This window comes from Sceloporus undulatus, chromosome 6 (assembly GCF_019175285.1).
Source record: "Sceloporus undulatus isolate JIND9_A2432 ecotype Alabama chromosome 6, SceUnd_v1.1, whole genome shotgun sequence".
NCBI lineage: Eukaryota > Metazoa > Chordata > Lepidosauria > Squamata > Phrynosomatidae > Sceloporus > Sceloporus undulatus.
Window position 1 is genome coordinate 124,536,849 of NC_056527.1, and position 19,811 is coordinate 124,556,659.

A 19,811-nucleotide genomic window follows, 5' to 3' on the forward strand; every position below is an offset into this window, starting at 1 on the left:
TGAAACCAGAAGCTGTTTTTTAATATGATAAAGCTTGTATTTTATGAGATGTTAACATAAATGACAGCTTAAATTATGGACATGTTCTTTCAAGTAAAAAAAGGCCATCTATAGCCAGAAATGAGGAAATGCCAGCAGACACATTGTTCTAGTGCTCCATATTCTTTCCTGATTCTTCGTTACACAGAATGACTGAGACTTTACTGTCAGGTGAAAGAATAAAATATCACAGGTACACACAATCTCTGCCACAGCACAACTGCTGCTACCCAAGCACACAAAGAACACCCCAGCCAAACTTGACAGTTCAACGTCATCGGTGCGTTTTGCAAAACTTTCTCTATGACAATATTGCAAGGATGTTGCAAGCATCACATCTCCATTTTTCAGATGAAGACTACAGGTCACTCTCTGTATTTAAAACTCTGGTCAGCATCTTAGAAAAAGAGATGACATTTTGAACTGTGCAAGGATTTTAGGCCGGCTCCATCCTATGCAAAATGAGCCAAACGTAAAGACCTCTTTAACATCCTTGCTTCCAGCTGATGCAGCAACAGAGGATTTTACTTGTATAAGCAGTTAAAGAGTCGTGTTCAATTGCTTATACAAGTAAAAGGCTCTTGAAATCCCATTACCTCAGCTAAAATCTCCTTTTTCTGGGGATAGACTGAAGTTCTCTCCTCTCCTTGCATTTACCTTGCTGTTTGCTCCTTTCTGCTCTTTGATCCCAGCCTAAGAAGCCAGGAGATGGCAGTATCTTCCTAACACACCGCTATTTGTATTGTTTGCGATACTGATATTACGAGTATATAAGGTAATTTTTGTGGCCTCTGATTGAACTTTCCTATAGTGGAGGGTCAATGGCTCTTGTGCAGATCAACAAGAGACAGGTTATCACATGGATTTTGTAATTAGGAATTAAGTGTTCTAATTTTCCCTTTTTGTGGAGGTGTGAGCAGGGGCTGCCGCATTATTAATTTTTAGCAGGTGGTCTGGGAGTGTTTTCTATTGCTAAATAAATAACATTAAAGGCTTTTAATAAATCAATTGGAGTAAATAGCCAAGGAATATTATGGGAAAATGTTGCTAAAGCTTCTGTTTGCTGATCATACCAGGAAGACATGGATCAAAGAGTACTTTACCAATGACCAGAGTGGCTCAGGTGCATATTGTCAAACAGTGGACCTTAGCTGGAAGCCCTCGGACAAGGATGGGAAATGTGTGGCCCTCCAGATATTTCTGAACTGAAATTCCCATCATCTCCTCAGCACACACTTTGCTGGAACTGCAGTCCAATGGTATCTGGAGAGCCATGTATTTTCCATCCATGCCTTAGGAGTCACTTTCATCCACGAGAAAGCCAAGACGTGAGCTTACCACATAGTAAGAGAACAATCACATCAGTTACCGAGGGCAAATCAGTTTGCTACTTGCCCCTTTATTCATTTACTGGCATCAAGTCTTCACTGCCCCACCTGACCCCCCCCCCCTCTTCCCCAACAAAGTGCATTTACTATTAAGGTAACAGCTATAAAATAATTTTGGCTGCTGTTCCCTCAGTATAGCCAAGCCAAGTTTGACCCTGCTTTTCCCCCTCAGTTTTCCAGATGGGGGTTGAAATTCCTCCTCCTGATTCCAAAACTGCAGCAAGAGGCCCAGACAATGGTTTCTAGGGATGAGAGAAGAACCCTGAGGCAAAACAATGGCTTTTCTTGAGCAAGTCTTAGGCTAGTGTTCAGCACTTTATAAGGCCCCTGGGATCTTCTGTGATGGGAGGCCTTCCTCAATCCAGAGGGAAGAAGAGGAGCCACTGAGCAACATTCGCCGGTGAATCCGCCGCAAGCGCAGCAGGTATAGCAAAATGGACAGCAGCACTACGAAGAAGCAGGCAAAGAACAGGTAATGGTTGTAAACAAAGGAGAAGCTGTGCCAACGGGAGTGATTGACTCGGAAGTTCTCTTGCTGTATATCTCTGAAGAAAGAAAGAAAGAAAGAAAGAAAAAAAGAAAGACAGAAAGAAAAAGTCTTTGAGCCTCCTTACAATGTCATTACAAAGAAATTCTACTGCATTCTGCACCTTCCATCCTGTCTGACAATTTTCTTCACTCAAGTGCTTTGCTAATGTGGGTGGGAAAATACTAACAGAAAATTGTGGGGATTATAGTCTTCTCCTCAATGTCCCTTATACTTAATGGGGCAACTATGGAAGACTAGGGGGGCTGTATCAGACCACCAGAAGCCTTGCACCCCCCGCAAAACAGAACTGACCCCAAATGAGAAGCCTTTTTAACTATAGGAAGTGAACTGAAATTACTAGCTGTTCACTTCCTTTAAAAAACAAACCAAAAATGATCGACCCGGGCAAATGTATACCAAAATGCCTCTAAGCCCCTTATCTGGGTGTAATTCCCCCCCCCCCCCCCGTGGTCCCAGGGACCACAAAAACAGTCCTGGAGGCCACATGCATTGCCTACCCCTGTTTTTTACCTTTATAGGGGAAATCACTATTCTAAAGAGGAAACTGTGCTTTAGCAACATGAACAGCTGTTAACACCATTCCCCAGACCCACAACCGAAGAATCACTATGGGCATACAGAAGTTAAGCAACATGCGACATCTGCTGACATCGGTGACCACCCACGTTCCCATCTTTGTGAGCATCTACATAATGTTCAGGAAAGTATGATGGAGGCAAAATTTCCAAAGATAGTAAACGCTGCATAGTTTTCTGTGAACACTACAGAAAATGGAGAGAAAGGTCAAACCATACCTCAAAGGCAAAAATCGTGTTCGATAAAGGATAGCCCCCAATGTCCATTGCACCTCTTTATCATAGACCTGCAATGCAGTTTTTAAGTTTCCATAATTTATGGGGAAAGAGAAGCCACTGTGAAACACTTCATACATCCAGGCTGACTTAAAGCACTGATACCTGCAGAGAATAAACAAACAATACGCATCCAAATTGTGCTATTTCTGTAATGTATATTGAATCGAGGTAGCTTGAAGGCAACACTTACTTCAAGCGATGAAGGTCTGCATGTGATGCATAAAGTCCACGGTCAAATCGTTCCCTCAGAACAGACCACTTTGTGGCACAATAATCCTGGGAAAGAAATAAAAAGGATGAAGAGATTATATATCCATGCTTTTATATATTAAGTATTTATAGTGATATACAAGGATTAATCCCACAAGATTTTCCTTCACAATAAACCTATGAAACAGATCAAACAGAGAAAATGATTGGCCTGAAGTCAGTTATAAGCTTCATGGAGAAGAAGGGAGTTAAGTCTACGTCTGGTCTAACTGTACATTATACAAGGGTAGAGTGCATTTTTACCTTTGCAGCCTTAATATATTTAGTAGCATTGTAGTCTCCTCCCATCCTTAACACATCCTCAGTACAGTAATAGAACTCAGAAAACCCGTAGAACTCGCTGTTCTCAAAGTGCACAGGAGGCTGATAGACGCCATTCAAGGAGGTATGTGTTTCGTTTGTCTTATTCATGAAAGGCTGAATAACATCACGGCACAGGTGGAAGTCTCCTGTCCCTCGGAGATACAGCGTTTGCCCATTCTGCTGGATTTCATCTTGAATATCTAAAGGCAGGCAAGGGTCTAAATAGGGGGTATCCAAAGTCATACCAGTCTGTTTGCCTAGAAGCCTGTAAGCAAGATTGAGGAAAGTTACTCCACCCCAAAATGTCACCATTAAAAATGAATTCTTTAGAGTAGCAGGAATAATAGAATCAGACCATTCTGCCTTGGAGAACAGTACCCTGAAGTGGACACATGGAGGACTCGACGCATTGTGAATGGTGCATGAGCACAGCGGGGAGGGATTCAAGACTCTTTTGCACTCCATTATTTTGGTACTGCCCACAGCTACGTGTACAAAGTCTAGCTTGCCACTAAGTATAGGAAATATGGGCAGTGGGAGGCAATGTTGTCTTGTTTGGGAACTAACCTTATATCACATGTCAGTCTGCTACATTTAATTGCATGTGTACACAAGAGAGTTTTGCTTCTGCCACTGATAGATTGCACCCTCTTTGCAATCTATCAGTTGCAGAAGCAAAACTCTGAATCTAACCCAGAGATTCAATAGGTAGAAATGTAACATGCAAAATAGTACCAGAAAAGTGAAATAAACTTTTTTTGCTTCATGTGTCAGGTGGGACACGATTGAGAATTAGGACTGTAAACTGTAACAAATATTATAATTAGATTAATTTTACTTACAGAATTAATGAAACAGTCTTTAACTAAATATATCAGAACAGAATCTTGCAGTCAAAACAAAAATTTAAAGGTAAAATGTAACCATCACCTGCTTTAATACTTGACTATTTCAGTGGGCAAGATTTAATATTGTGCATATAAAAAGTGCAATCGTTTGAACCTAACAGTCAAGTCAGTCATAGCAGGTTACCTGTTTCTAAATACTGTATTGGTAAATATGCTGTCTGCATATCTCTGCCGGGCAGCATTCCCACCAAAGCCAAGAAACGTTGCTACGTAGACCCGGTATACATGTTCAGTTTGGTGAGCATCACATCCCAAATTAAACTCTGCAAGGAGATTCTTGGCCACCTCCTCCTGCAAGCCATCAAACAAGGGACAATCAACTTTGCTTTATGTTGCATAACTCAACGAGTATAAATACAGCAAAATAATTTCAGATCTCTGTACTCAATAGGGAAGAGCTAAACGAAACACCATCAATGTTGAAAGAACAGCTGTAGACTGAACAGCTCATGATCCCACCCCACTGAATTCAGTCTTCTGTCCATCAGGAAATATATGCATGCCCATATTTCCCTCCTGTATCTTTTGTCTCTTCTTTTCCTCCCCTCTCTCTTTTAATTTAACTATTTTTAATAACACCTTTTACAGAAGAGTTACTCCCAGGGCAGCATGCAATATACAGCGGCAATAACAGAACATGAGGCTATGCAACTATTCAGTTACTTAAAAAGAAAGTTAAAATTTCTTTAAAATTTAACAGCAACATTCCAAAGAAATTAATTGCAGTTAGTGAGAAGAAATCACAATGAATTAAGAAGCGGATTAACACAAGAGTGCCCTATGTTTTTTCTTAAGTTTGCAAAGATTGGGCCACAGATGTTTTCCTTAGGGAAGCAGTTCCAGAACAGTAGGAAAGGCCCGGAAAAGGCCTTTGTTGTCTGTATCTGTAATCCTAATTATCTGTAACTGATGGCCAGATAACAGGGGCTCAGTAGCTGATCTTAGAGCCAAGGCTGGCTCATACACTTTACCGTTCACATAAGGGCCATGTCAACCTCCTATGAGTCTCTAGCTTAACCTTTTCTTTCCTCTGGGCACTGCAAAATGATACTCTGGGCTGAAGTTGCCTGTTGGAATGCCTTTAGGACTCAGATAACCAATTAGCAATAAAGAATAATAAGATCTAACATGATGATGAGGAGCACAATAGCTTCTGAGTTGTCTTTAGGAAATTATTTCAAAATGTAGACATATAAAACAGGCAGGACAGTGAACCTGGTGAGTGCTAAGAGATGTGGGAACAACGGCACACAAAGTATGCGCCACACTGAAGGCCTCAACATTGTATGCTCTTTGCTACTGTTTTTAGAAATTGGCTGCTAACTTTTTACATCTTTTCTTGAGCTTTAAAAACAGATTCCTACTAAATGCAATAAATATTTGACAGTTTACATCATTTAATTAAAAATGCAAAGAAAATGACACTTGCACATATTCCATTTTCAATTGTTCTTTTGGGAAATTACAACCATTTCCTTGCTTAATTAAATAATCAGTATTGTAAAAGATCTAAAATTGTACAAACTGTATAGTAACCACAATATATAACAGATATAATTTTAACACCCAGAAATAAAATGTGCATATTACAATTCTTACAGCAAAAGTTAAACAGAATGATAACTGGGTGAGATCAAAATTCTGCACCATAATCAAGAGAAAGACTCTGAACTGGTTAAATAAATTTATGAAATGAAAGTTATACATGGGGATTGCTTAGCTGATGAACATGTCTTCTTTTGCCTCTGGATGAAGATGTCACACAATGGCACAGGACTTATAATGCCGAAAAGAAAAAGAATTGATGGATATGGGTTAAAACACAGGGTAAAACAAAAGGAAAAGAAGGAAAGTTGTACAGATAATAACCTGCTGTGAAGAGGCAAAGCTTACAGTTTTAGGGACTTCATACGCTATTTGAGTTGACACACCACCCATGTCAAGTATACCCACAGTCCTCTTTCGAACAATGGCTTCCTTGTTTTCACTGCCAGGTATATGCACCTCTACCAGAGCATCATCTTCTGAAAGACAACGAGAGAGAAGAAGCAGCAGCATTGAATAATGGGAGTGAATCTTCCTTAGGACCTGAGTCCCACATTTTTGTATGTCATAGCACCTGACAGTGGAGCAATGGTTGACCTTCAGTGCTAGCTAATGTCAAAGATTTGTCAGACTGCAAAGGATGAGTCAACCTTGACTAAAGCCTGAACATCCCAGTGTTAAGTATTTGGTATGGGTGGGTGTAGAGAGATAGTATAAGCAACACTATATAGTCCTATGGCACCTGAAAAGATTGACAAACTGATTATAGAAAGAGCCTTTATGGACTACAGCCAACTTTGTCAGGTGCAAGATTGTTATCCAGAATTTCAGGAATATATATGGCACACACGTTGGACAACAGATAATAGACACTGAAATCAAAGAGAAATTATATTCAGAAAGACTGATAGGGGAAGGAAAATAAACAAATGCAATTCTATGTCCACTTATGGGCACCACAGTTCAAGGAAGATACTAACAAGCTGGAACTTGTTCAGAAAAGGGTGACCAAGATGATTAAAGGTCTGGAAACCAAACCTTATGAGGAATTACTTAGGAAACTGGGTGTGAATAAATTTAAGAAGGGAAGACTGAGCGATATGATAGCCATCCATAAATATCTGAAGGGATGTCATGTAGAAGATGAAACAAGCTTGTTTTCTGCTACTCTTAAGACTAATCATTGAACATCTAAACATTAGGAAGAACATCTTGACTGTAAGAGCTGTTAAACATGGCACATATGTTAAACAGTGGTATAGATTGTCTTATTCAAAGACTCCCATCTTTGAAGGCTTTTAAAGAGAGGTTGGATGGCAATCTCTCAGGAGGTTTTTAGTCGTATATTCCTGGGTGGCAAGGGATTGTATTAGATAGCCCTTAGAGTCTCTTCCAAATCTATGATTCAACCACTGGCTATACACCAAACCGTTTTTGACTATACAGGACATTTGTGTGTACTTACATATACCTGAAATTTTGGAGAATACTCCATACATCTGATGATAATCTCCAAATCACAAAAACTCATGCTACACAAAATCTTTAACGCTTTAAGGTACAATGTGGCACTTTGTTGTCTGAGTTACAACAAACCAATGTTGCATGTTTGCAGGTAAGAACAAACCAGGAATCTGCTAAAGTGAAACGGATATCTAGTTTAGTCTTCTTCCATCTTGCGCTGCAGGAGGAGAGAAGAGCATATAGGCCTGTGTGCTTTTCTGTGGCAGAACACTAAATCATGGTTTAGTGTTACATGCAAACATGCCTACCCTTGTATAAACAATTCCTTTGAGCAGAGAGTGCTTCAGTGATCCAGCATGACAGAGAGCTAAGAAGGTACAAGGAATGTTAGACTCTAGTGAGAGAAGATAAGTGCTATTTTAACAATTTTAGGAAAGGACTGAGAAATAAAACAGAATGTGTTACAATGGCATTCTAAGCAAGCACATTTAGAATACCTTGTACAGGTCTGGTGTGCATTATCTCAAGAAGGATACCACAGAGCTGGGAAAGATACAGAGAAAAGCAAAACAATTAAGGGCTTTCAGGGGTTGGGTTTTCTTAAAATACTAAAGGGAGACCCTGCAGAGGTACATAGATTATGGACTATGTACACACACAATGGCTGAATTTGTGCACAACACTTAACCATAATTTAGCATGACATACACAGGTAGAAAGTAGCCCATATAAATGCTGGGTTCATGTGCCCCCAGCTCCTGCTGCTCTTGTAACTGAGAACAGGTATAAGCAGGAATTCAGTTTCATCTTAGGAAACTAATAAAGTTAAATTTGCAAAGTGTCATTAGGCATGAATTAAGAATTTTGATTAAAATGAACACTAGTTTGTTGAAAGCAGGAAAACTCGAGTCACTGCGGCTTTTGAAGAAACTGACTGTTTATTTTAAACCATGCCATGGTTTGTATGTAAAGAAAAAACCAGAATCAGCTAAACTGAAACTAAAGTTTAGCATATTCCTTTTGCACATTATGTTGGAGGAGGAGTAGGGAACATACAAGCCTTTCAGCAGCAATGCACTTAACCATGGTTTAGGGGTAAAGGCAAACATGGCCCATACATGTAATATAGGGAAATTTGTGTGTAACACCTGAAAGGGTTATCATACAATGTGATGGAAAAGAGAAAGTATTTATTCACACAGTTAATTTACAGGATTCATTACTAGAAGATGTGGTGCCAGAAACTGGCAAAAAGGTAGCCTATATGCATCAAGGAGTTTTACTTAAATAAGAAGTTACAACATTAAATGTTAATCACATTTCTGGTATACGTAGCTAAAATACTATCTGCTAAAAATTAGAAATATTTGGAAAATGGAAATATGGATTATTGGTGGAAGGATTATACTGATGAAAAAGTTAGCACAACTGGAGCAATACAGAAGACAGACAAAAATGATTAATTTTGGGAAATCTGGTTCTTTTAGTGTAAAAATGTGCACAGAAGAAAGGTCAGCTAATGAAGATGCATATATTGTTCTGGATAACATATATTTTGTGAAGATTGTATTAACTATTTTTTAGCTGTCCTTTGTTCATATAAGTAAGACAACTATCTTAGTCAACTTTCCTGTCTACTTGCAGTTTGTTGTTGTGAGCCTTTAACTTGTTTCCAAATTATGGCGGACCTATCATGGGGTTTTCTTGGCAAGATTTGTTCACAGCAGGGTTGCCTTTGCCTCACTCTAAGGCTGAGAATGTGTGACTTGCACAAGGTCATCAAGTGGGTTTCCTCAGCTGTGCAGGGATTCAATCCCTGGTCTCTTGTCCAGACTAAAGGAATAAGTGTTTAAGGGAGAAAGGGCTGAAGAGAACGAGAGGAAAACTCCTTTCACGTGAATTTGAACTCTTGTTTTATCCAAGGTGGGGGAATTATTCAAGCTAATGAAATTAATATTTGGCCTTTTATTGATGAATTTACTTGGATCTTTATAAGGACAAGTTGCAATAACTTTTCTATTTTTACATATTCTGTAGGATGAATGATTGCAGAAGAAGCTTTGGTGTTTTTAATAAAATTATTATTATTATTATTATTATTATTATTATTATTATTATTATTATTAAAATCTTTTAAAATAAAAAGGGGAAAAAATTAAATTGTGACACCTAATTCGGAGTGTTCATGAATGGCAGTAGTACAAACTAGGTGCCATGGACAAGAAAGAGTCACTGACTTCATGTCCTGCTTGTGAGCAGCCAGAGATGCTTGGCTGGCTACTGCTGAGGGCAGAATTGCTGGACCTCTGGGTCCAATAAGAAAAGAGCAGTTCTTATGTCCACACCAAGAAAAAAAGAGCTTCTTTTAAAATGCTTGTTACCACTTCTGTAAGTAGCATCTTTACTGAAGTCCTGGCATCTGTTTTCTAATAGAAACTTATATTGTAGATTATTCAGACCTAATATGGACCACAATCCAGCCAGCACTGCTGTTAAACTATTTCCATTTACTTGAATAAGACCAGTACAGCAAGAAGGTGATGACATTGGCAGCAATTGGCAGATCATGATTAAGTTTTGTCCATTCAGTAAGATAGCAATAGCAGCTTCGTTTACAATGTAAGGTATATGTTGTACTAATTTATACTCACCATCATCTGTATGTTCAAATCTGCCAAGGACAAAGTTGATGCCAATCCATGCATATACTCCTGAAAATGTTAACATAATGTTTTGTAAACATTTTTTATTTAGTTATGGAATAAAATCAGAAAGTTTAACATATATGTACATCCAAAATATTCAAGCAGTGTTTTCTTTAAGAATTAAATAAATCACTCCTGCACGCAACATTGTTCATACATTCTCTCAAAGTATGACTGGGACTCTCCTTTCTATCCCCATTATACTGGCACATGAGTAAACCAGTCTCAAATCCTGGTATAAAATCAAAGAACTGGAAGAGAAAGCAAAGACCATCTAAATTAACCCCCTGACATTAAAAGGACATGCAAGAACTATGAATGAGTTGTAAGAAGTGCACGGCCGTCAATCTTGTAAATGTAAGGAGTAATACAAGTGCTTACCCAAAACTTTTACAATATGCAACACTCAGATGAACACTTGATTTGATGAACCATGTCTTGAGCTTTAGATTATTCCCTTGTTGAATTCAAAGAAAGTGCTCTAGTCTCTGCCTATATTAACTTACCCCAGCTACTTCTATTCACTGCTTGAATAAGCAAAGCCTATTATTCCCAGGTTATTCTCCTGACTAAATAGCTGTCATCATTTTCAGTCTCCCTAAAGCCTTGTCCCTTCACCTCCACTCCTCTTATAGCACTGCTCCATTCCTTTTTTGTTCAAAAATCATTTTAATGTGAAGCTGAGAAAAAGAATATTGCATTATATGTATGCCTTATACAGTAACTTCCAGCATGGTAATTTGCTTAGACAACTGTTCCAGGCATTTGAGCAAAGAGGGTGCAAAACATCAACGTTAATTAAACATAGGCATCCTAGGGAAGGGTGCATCTTTTCTTCATTCTCCTCCTCCTGAGCAATGATCTGTAAATTCTTTTGACATTCTTTCTTAAAGAAGCCAGTTACCTGTCAACCCACTGAAAATCTGTCACATTATTGTAATTTGATTTTGTTGTGTTTTAAAATGATTTGTTTACCTTCCTGTTTTCCTGAAATAACTTCTGCATGTGAGTCCGAAAAGAGAAAATCAAAATGCACTGGGATATCAGTCAGCAGGTCTTCCAGGATTGCCTTTTGCTGGCTGTAAGATTCCACATAATTTAAATATAAGTTAAAATAGAAATGATACTGAGTTTTCTACATTAAACCCTAATAGAAACATGAGATTCAAGTCACCTTTCTGGCAAGATTCTCATTCCTGCTGTGCAGAGAATATAGAGAGGTGTTTCTTTGTGTTTTGCACGGGGCACATGTTCTGCAGCAAAGCTCAAAAGTGGAAAAATATAGTCACTGACTTTTTCAGGAGAGGTAGCGAATTCTGAAATGCCTGGAAAGAAAGATATACATAGATACATATCAAAAGTTAAGAGAGTGCAAAGGGAAAAAAAGACTCTGTTTTTAAGATACAACTGTTTATAGAGCTACTTCCAAGAATGACCAGAACCAGGTTACAGTGAAATTATGTATGATTCTAGCTATTTTAAATATGAAAACCATTATTTTAAAAAACTGCAACAACATATTCCTATGAAAGTCTGCTGTGTTAACGATGCTTAATTAGATGAACAAATTTCTCACCTATTATTCTAACATCCTTACTTGGAAATTAGTGGGACATGAAATTAATGGGACTGATTTGTCAGTAAAACGCAAAACTGGACTACACTGTTTACCCCAAATATGAAGAGAAAAACTCAGTGACCTATTTTACTAACTGTAACTGCTTTGTAAAACAACAACAACAACATATTGTGACTACAGTCTCTTGTGACAGTTTCAAAACAGGTTGTCAGTGAGCTAGAGAGGAAATGTAATGTTTCTTCCTATTACCTGGTTTAATTTTCATAACCACTGGTTTCCTGTTTTTGTCCCTCATTTGTTTGATGTCCAGTAAATCATGTGGATTACCATTGTGTCTTGGCCACCAATAAACAAATATCCTAGATCCACTACTACCACAGTCCACCATGATGCCATAGTTCAGCTTGGGGTTGTTGGTATCTGTAGCTTCTGTGTCTGTTACTCGAGCAAGATACCTGGAAGAGACCATAGCTGTACTGATTTGGGAGTGAGTTCCATGGAAATCAATGAACCATCAAGTACATACCACACAAACTGCAAATCTGATTCCATTTACAGGGATGCAGAAACACATTAAAAACACATACTTAAACATGGCAGGACTTATGTTGTTTTCAGTTGTGAATCCCCCAATCTTTGGGACACATTTTTGTCTCATTGTTTGTTCTTACCTATGCATCTTTTTGTCCCTCTGGCTGCTATATTTTAAAACAGAATAGTACAGCAAGAAAAATACAGCAGCCAGTAGCCCAATGACTACAATCTGTCGTAACACGGTGTTCAGTATCCGAGGGCACCCAACTGGGGAAAGACTAAAGTGCCAGGAAGCAGGAAACAGACATGAGATGCTGATCCTGAAATTAGAAACAAGAACAAAAACAGACCATATGAAATGCTACTGTAAAATAATATAGTGACACACTAAAAATAAAATTGCCGGGCTGCAAAACATTTTGTGTACAAGAATATTTTCATGGCCAATTTAAATAAGTTGCAAACTCTGCAAACAGAACATTTTAAATAGTCTTTAATGTTTATTTGATTCCAACCAAGTACATACCTATTGCTTTTAGCCTAGGCAACATTCAGATACTCACCTACCCATTTCAGGACAGGGAGCCTGATCAGGACAGGGAGCATACACACACAGCTAGGACTTCTACTGCCAGCCAGATGTCACAGATTCATAAGGCACAAGCATTTCTGCCAGAACCAAAAGTACAAATAGGAACTGAAAAGGAAATGTTGCAGTTATATTAAGGTAACATCCTTCCTCATACCCAATGTGCACAGAAACCAGTACTGTAACAAATTATTATTAACAAACAAAGATAACATTTGTCTTTGTCACTTCATTTAAAGAACTTAAGGTGGTGTGCATATTGTCAGAGCCATATTCCAACATCCATACACCACACTTTACTATTCTGCTGTATGCCTCTTGAGGAAGTATGAAATACTTCAAATATGAGTTCTCTTCAAATGTGCAAGTGCAATGACACTCCTAATCCTAAATCACAAATAGTGTTCGGCGTTAATGCACACAGATGTTTCTCTTAAAAGAGAACTCTGGCAAACTTCTCTTAAATACAGCAAGATGCTGGCCTGAGTGATGTAAATATCTCCATGAAGAAGAAGGCAGCGTCTCTATTATTATAATGAGCAAATGAAATGTGATACTGGGAATTTGTCTTCCAAATTATTACACTACTATCTGAAGTTATGATCACTTACCTTTGAAATGTAATGACCTCTGAACAAAATTTTGCATTTGTTTAATTAAGATGACGCTCCTTAGTAATTCCGTGCAAGAAAAGCTGAAAGAAGCCATATCATGTGGAAACTAAATGGAAAACACAGGGGAGGATAAAAGATTCATTTAGATGGAATTGGCTCAAAATTAACATTTGCTAAACATTAAAATTACGTGTGTTCCTGAAAAAGCAATGCGAAGATAGCAGCTGGGCAAGCCTGGTTGGTGCCAGACTATCAAAGCTCAGCTTGTGCTACCAACTTCTTTCTTTCACTCAGTCTCAAAAGTGCCACAAGATTGGAGGGTGAGGTGCCTGATCACTGGCGCCCTTTTAATTTTCATCAATGCCCACGCTCTAGATGGGAACATTGAATTCTATTGTGTCCCCCCCCGCCCCCAGACAACCCAGGACTCCATAACTCCTTATGTCCCTATCTGAGGAATTTGTTTATACTTCTATCTCCCCTATTGCTTTGTAGTCTAATTTGATGACATCTATTGGTCTAGGGTTGAGAAATAAGATCCGATTGTCTAATTCAGTACTAATATTACAACTCTAATTACTGATAGACACTATTTTCTACCTCATGGTGACGTATGGAGGGAGATGGGAACAAGGAAACATTGTTGGGTTCTGTGATAACATCTGCGAAATGTCTATCGGAGTTGTACAGGGAAATGGGAGGTGCAGCACTAACAGGGTGAGATACTGTCGCAGAGGAAGGCGAGATCGATGCTTAATATCTATCCCTCCTTCCTGTCACCCTGTTAATGCGAGAGAGCTGGAGAATGTGCCTATCCATCCACAGAACCTGTCCCTGCTCTTATGTAATGCCATAAGATGTAATGCCATTGGTGAAGAACAAAACCCATATTATATATGATCTCTTGTTAGATGAGGAAGCCGACCTGTACAACTGACCTCTTTCTCTGAGTATTTTGGTGGATGCATCCCAACTTGACGTCAAAAACAGCATTCCTAGAGAAGGCAAAGAAAGGGGGCATTGTTAGGAGAAATGTTAACACTGGCATGCCATGTCAAAAGCAGCAGCCCATATAAAAGGAATTGGACTGATAGCTTGTGTAAGGTATAGTGGTCCCTCCACATTTGCTGAAGTCAGGGGTGAACCATTCTCTGGGAATGTGGGAAAACTGTAAATATAAAACCACCCGTATTCTTTTTTCTACCTAAGAGAACATCTCTTTGGGAACCTCCAGGTCCTCCAATACAACTCTATGGTCAACATCTGCTAGGTGCTGATCATAGAATCATGCTGGAGGACCTACAAATGCCTAGAGAAGTGCTTTTCCTAGGGACTTTTAGGTTCTCCAAAACAACTCTATAGTCAATTGTGGCAGAGTTGCACAGGATGGCATAGAGATTCCTAGAGAGGACATATTAACCAAAGCCGCAGATGATCAAATCTGCAAAGGTCTATTGAGGAGGGCCAGCTGTATTTGTAACCATTCTCTCTCCTGCTTGCTCCTCTCTATTTGAAAGCGCATGCTTGCCCCACAATAGGAGACAAATAGGAGACCACAACTCCCCCCGACCTGCCATTCAAAGTCTTGTGCGTAGTAGCTGTGTGTAGCCTACAGTTCCTACAGCGACATAGTGAATATGTACAGTTCGTTCATGGCAACCAAATACAGGTTATAGCCATCAAACTGCAAATAATAATAATTAAAACCCTTTAAAACTTCCACAGTCAGTTAGCACTACGTATAACATATAGAACAATATGTTTACACTAAAATTAATATATAATACAAAAGCGTATCACACTTTTCCATATTCCACAGTAAATATGAGGTGTGTTGAGATTATGTCCAATCTCTCTATAAACACTGCAATCTTTCCTTCCAAGGGTTTAGCTAGTGCAGAAATAACACTGCTCTGCAGAAATGATGCTTTAAGTGCCATGACTCAATGCTATGGCATCCTGGGATTTGTAGCTTTGTGAGCTATTCTCTGCCAGAGAGCCTTGGTGCCACAATAGCCCAGCACAGGCTAACCCATAAATATATTAAGTAAACAAACAAACAAACAATATATCAAACTCTAGCATTGTTTTTCCTGGTCCTAAACACATTGCAGAAATAATCTACTTTGAGACTGCTTTAACTGCCCTGGCTCACTAGGGAACCCTGGGAATTGTAGTTTATTGTGGTACCAGAGCTCTCTCTGGCAGAGAAGGCTCAATGTCTCACAAAACTACAACTCCCAGAATCCCCATCATTGAGCCAAAGCAGTCAAATCGGTCCCAAACTGAATTGTTTCTCACAGAGTCTCCGCCTGCCATTGCAGAACCCATCATCCCCATCCCTTCCTTTACCTTTACCTCCTTTTTCCTGTCTTCTGGGACGTAGCAACGCTACAGCCATCCTCTACTTCCGGGTCGCGGCCGGCCGCGCGCCGGAAGTGACGCAAAACGCCAACGCCGCCAACACTGCAAAGGGATAAAAGAGGCGTGGCTCTCAGGAGCAGGATTCTAAAAGATAGAGTTACGAAAAGTGTAGAGTCACACCAGCGAGGTTCGTGAGCGCCGACTTCCGGGTTCGAATCTTTTTTTAAGTGGGGAAGGATGGAGAGAAGTTTCTAATATAAAGCTTTTAAAGGCAGGCAGCTTTATTAGCTGACTTTTAAAACACTTTTTATATTTTAAAGGGTTTTTTAAAAAATGTTTTTATTTTCTGAGCCGCCTTGGGTACCTTTCTGAGAGAAAGGTGGTGTAAAAAAATGAAATTAATTAATTAAGCTGGGTATTAACTAATATTATTATAATAATTATTATAATATTTATTATATTATATTATATTATATTATATTATATTATTATAGATATTATATTATATTATAATAATATAATAGTATAGTATATTATAATAATTATTATAGTACAATAATAATAATATAATAATAATAATAATAATAATAATAATTTATTTATAGCCCGCCCAATCACAAGGAATCCAGGCGGGTTACAACAGTAAAAATAAAGATAATAAAATAAAGTACAATAAATAAATAAAATACAATAAAATTAAAGAGAGCAAAGTGAGTACATTCACAGTTAGGCCTGATGGAAGCAGGGCCTCTCTTTTTCACTCCCTCCCAGGTCTGATGATGATGTCATGGAGGGAGGGCTCTTCTTCTTGAGGCAAGGATTTTATTTTAATTAATTTTAATTTAATTCTTCTCATTAAATTTAAGAGAAGAATTGGTGGACAGAGTGACATAAGTCACAGTAAATGGGGAGTAGAACTAGTTAGGGAAGGCCTGCCGGAAGAGATCCGTTTTAAGAGCCTTCTTAAAGGCTGTAAGAGTAGAAATGTCACGGATCTCCTTCGGCAGGTCATTCCATAGCTTCGGAGCTGTGATGGAAAAGGCCCTCTGGGTGACTGAACTTAGCCTAGATTTTATTGGCTGAAGTAGATTCTTCCCCGAGGACCTTAGAGTGCGGGACGGACAGTATGGAAGTAGGCGATCTCTTAAGTATTCTGGACCCAAGCCATGTAGGGCTTTGAAGGTAATCACCAACACCTTGTATCTTGCCCGGAAACTAATTGGCAGTCAGTGAAGGGATTTCAAAACCGGTGTTATGTGATCGGTACGACGAGTACCTGTAATTAACCTGGCTGCCATATTTTGTACAAATTGAAGTTTCTGAACTTGGGACAAGGGTAGCCCCATGTAGAGCGCATTACAGAAGTCCAATCGAGAGGTGACCAGCGCATGTACAACTGTTTCAAGGTCTCCCTGCTCCAGGAAGGGGCGCAGCTGGCGTATCAGCCGAAGCTGATAACAAGTGCTCCTGACTGTCGCATCTACCTGAGCTGTCAGGTGAAGCGACGAGTCAAGGAGCACCCCTAAGCTGCGGACAGAGTCTTTCAGGGGAAGTGTGACCCCATCCAGAACTGGCTGACATAATTCCATACCTGGGCTTGGGTTTCCTATAACAAGTACCTCCGTCTTACCTGGATTCAGTTTGAGTCGGTTTTCCCTCATCCAGTCCATTACCGCCCCAAGACAGGCATTCAAAGGAGAGATGCCATCCTTAGTCACTGCATCAGTCTGAGACATAGAGAAATATATTTGGGTGTCATCAGCGTACTGATAACATCCTGCCCCATGTCTCCGGATGATTTTTCCCAGCGGCTTCATGTAAATGATTTTTCCCAGCGGCTTCATGTAATATTATATGATATTATAATAATTATTATAATAGTTAGTATATTATAATTAATATTATAATAGTTATTATAATATATTATAATAATCATTGTAATAATAATGATATTACAATACTTATTATTATTATTATTATGTGACATTATAATAATATAATAATGAATATATAATATAGAATAAAGGGAATACTTAGATTTGGGCCAGAGCCTCTTGACTGACAGCCAAATGCTTGATCTCTGAGCTATATTTGCTACTAGACTTACTAAAAACAGTAATAGAAACAAAAATAGTAAGATTGTGACTGTTTGCTCTTTCATCACTTCCAGTGTTCAATAATAAGCATTTTGGTTGTTAATGTTCGTTACATTAGTTGCATGAAGATGGGAGACAGAAGCATTACAACAGGAACACTATACTTAGATTTCAGTGCTGCATTCTGCATAATACATTTTCTTGTTAACGTTCGCATGTTGCATCCATCACGTTATTTCCTACCCCTTTACTGTCGTATCCTGTATTATAGGTAAGCATTAATGTCCATTTGTCACATCCATTGCATTACTTCCTAGCCTATGGACCTATTATTATATTCCACACTGCATTCTTTATAATAAGGACACGTGGAATACTTTTATATGCTTAGGGTTTGGGGCTTGGATGTTAGAGCATTTAGGAGAGAGCTCTGGTTCAAAGCCTGGTGCTTCTCTGTTTTGAGATGAAAAAGTTTGGGAGTAATGTACACAAGGCTTAGGAGTTTATCACACAGGAGGGATTTCTCTTAATTTCGAAGGAAAAGAAAGTGGGGCCAGAACGCATTCACATGAATTCGCTAATTCAGCTAATGTACATGAATTCAAATTGCGTTCGAACGGGCTTCCCATTGCCCAAAAATAGCTTGCCATTGCCCGAAATTGCATGTGATCACCTCTCATGCAATAACGTGAAACCCCATGATTGCCTACAGATTGCCATTGGATTATACTTCCAATTTCCCTTGTTATTTCATAGAATCACAGAGTTGCAAGATACATCCAATCCAACCCCATTCTGCCATGCAGGAACTCACAATCAATGCACCTCCGACAGATGACTATCCAGCCTCCAAAGAAGGAGACTCCACTACTCGCCGAAGCAGTGTCTTTCACTTCTGAACCGCTATGAGACTGCATCCGCAGTGCAGAAGTAATCCAGTTTGACACCGCTTTAACTGCCATGCCTCAATGCTATGGAATTCTGATATTTCTTCACTGCAGATTTGCCATTGCCATCCTCTGAGGCTGTAGCACCTTTGAAACTATCTGAAAGAAAGAAGTTGGCAGCATGAGCTTCCCACCAAATGCATCTGAGGAAGTAGACTTCAGTCTACGAACGTTGCTGATTCCAGATGTTCTCCCCGAATCTAAAAATGAGACCATGACTGCACATGACGGAGGCTGCATAGAAGCAATATTCTTACACGCCGGGTGACAGGATGCCAAATTTTATGCCATTAATTGACCTGTGAATGGAGGATTAGCAAAAGTGCTGCAGAGGGGAATAGAAGGACGAGGGTGTCATGTTTGGACAATTGGCAGGAAAAACAAGACAGAGGTCATTGTGTCAACGCTCTTGTCCAGGGAAGGTGAAATTGCAGCTGAATATACAGACTCCAGGCAGTCATTCATACATTTGAGGGCATCCAATGGCACATAGAGAGTGTGGAAACTGTCGGCCACAAAGTGTTTTAACACATGTCTGAAAAGATCCTTAGAGGCATTAAGTATGGCTTTCATGGGGGTCTTCTGTTTCGTCTGAATCTCCCCCATCCATTCATTTATTATAATGAAAGATATATTGATTTCAAAATATCAGAGATATTTTGTTGTTAGATGGATCCTCCAGTTATTCCAGGAATAACCTGGCATTAAACAGCAACAAATCTTGCATGGGAATATCCCATGATTTGTTGCTGTTTATTGCGTGGTTTGTTGCAGTTTATTGCATGGTTTGTTGCAGTTTATTGCATGGTTTGTTGCAGTTTATTGCATGGTCTGTTGCTGTTTATTGCGTGGTTTGTTGCTGTTTATTGTGTGGTTTGTTGCTGTTTATTGCGTGGTTTGTTGCTGTTTATTGCGTGGTTTGTTGCTGTTTATTGCGTGGTCTATTGCTGTTTATTGCGTGGTCTGTTGCTGTTTATTGCGTGGTTTGTTGCTGTTTATTGCGTGGTTTGTTGCTGTTTATTGCGTGGTTTGTTGCAGTTTATTGCATGGTTTGTTGCTGTT

At 39.1% G+C, this 19,811-nt stretch overlaps 1 protein-coding gene across 5 annotated transcripts; it reads right to left on the reverse strand.

Annotated features, from left to right (window-relative positions):
* On the reverse strand, window positions 1–15,773 carry ENTPD4 (ectonucleoside triphosphate diphosphohydrolase 4). Of its 5 annotated transcripts, none has more exons than XM_042476108.1 (15): window positions 15,701–15,773; window positions 14,281–14,337; window positions 13,340–13,448; window positions 12,703–12,836; window positions 12,277–12,459; window positions 11,855–12,060; window positions 11,201–11,351; window positions 11,002–11,105; window positions 9,973–10,032; window positions 6,182–6,336; window positions 4,437–4,603; window positions 3,345–3,669; window positions 3,022–3,107; window positions 2,772–2,933; window positions 1–1,972 (listed from the first exon to the last, which is right to left on the reverse strand). In XM_042476108.1, the coding sequence occupies exons 4-15, from the start codon at window positions 12,708–12,710 to the stop codon at window positions 1,744–1,746; spliced, it is 1,836 nt and encodes a 611-aa protein (XP_042332042.1). In that variant the 5' UTR covers window positions 12,711–12,836; window positions 13,340–13,448; window positions 14,281–14,337; window positions 15,701–15,773; the 3' UTR covers window positions 1–1,743. The 5 variants fall into 5 exon arrangements, with proteins under 5 accessions (XP_042332042.1, XP_042332041.1, XP_042332043.1 ...); XM_042476107.1 differs by having other exon boundaries at window positions 15,695–15,770; XM_042476109.1 differs by having other exon boundaries at window positions 12,703–12,808; window positions 15,695–15,769.
* Window positions 15,774–19,811: the final 4,038 nt, after the last annotated feature.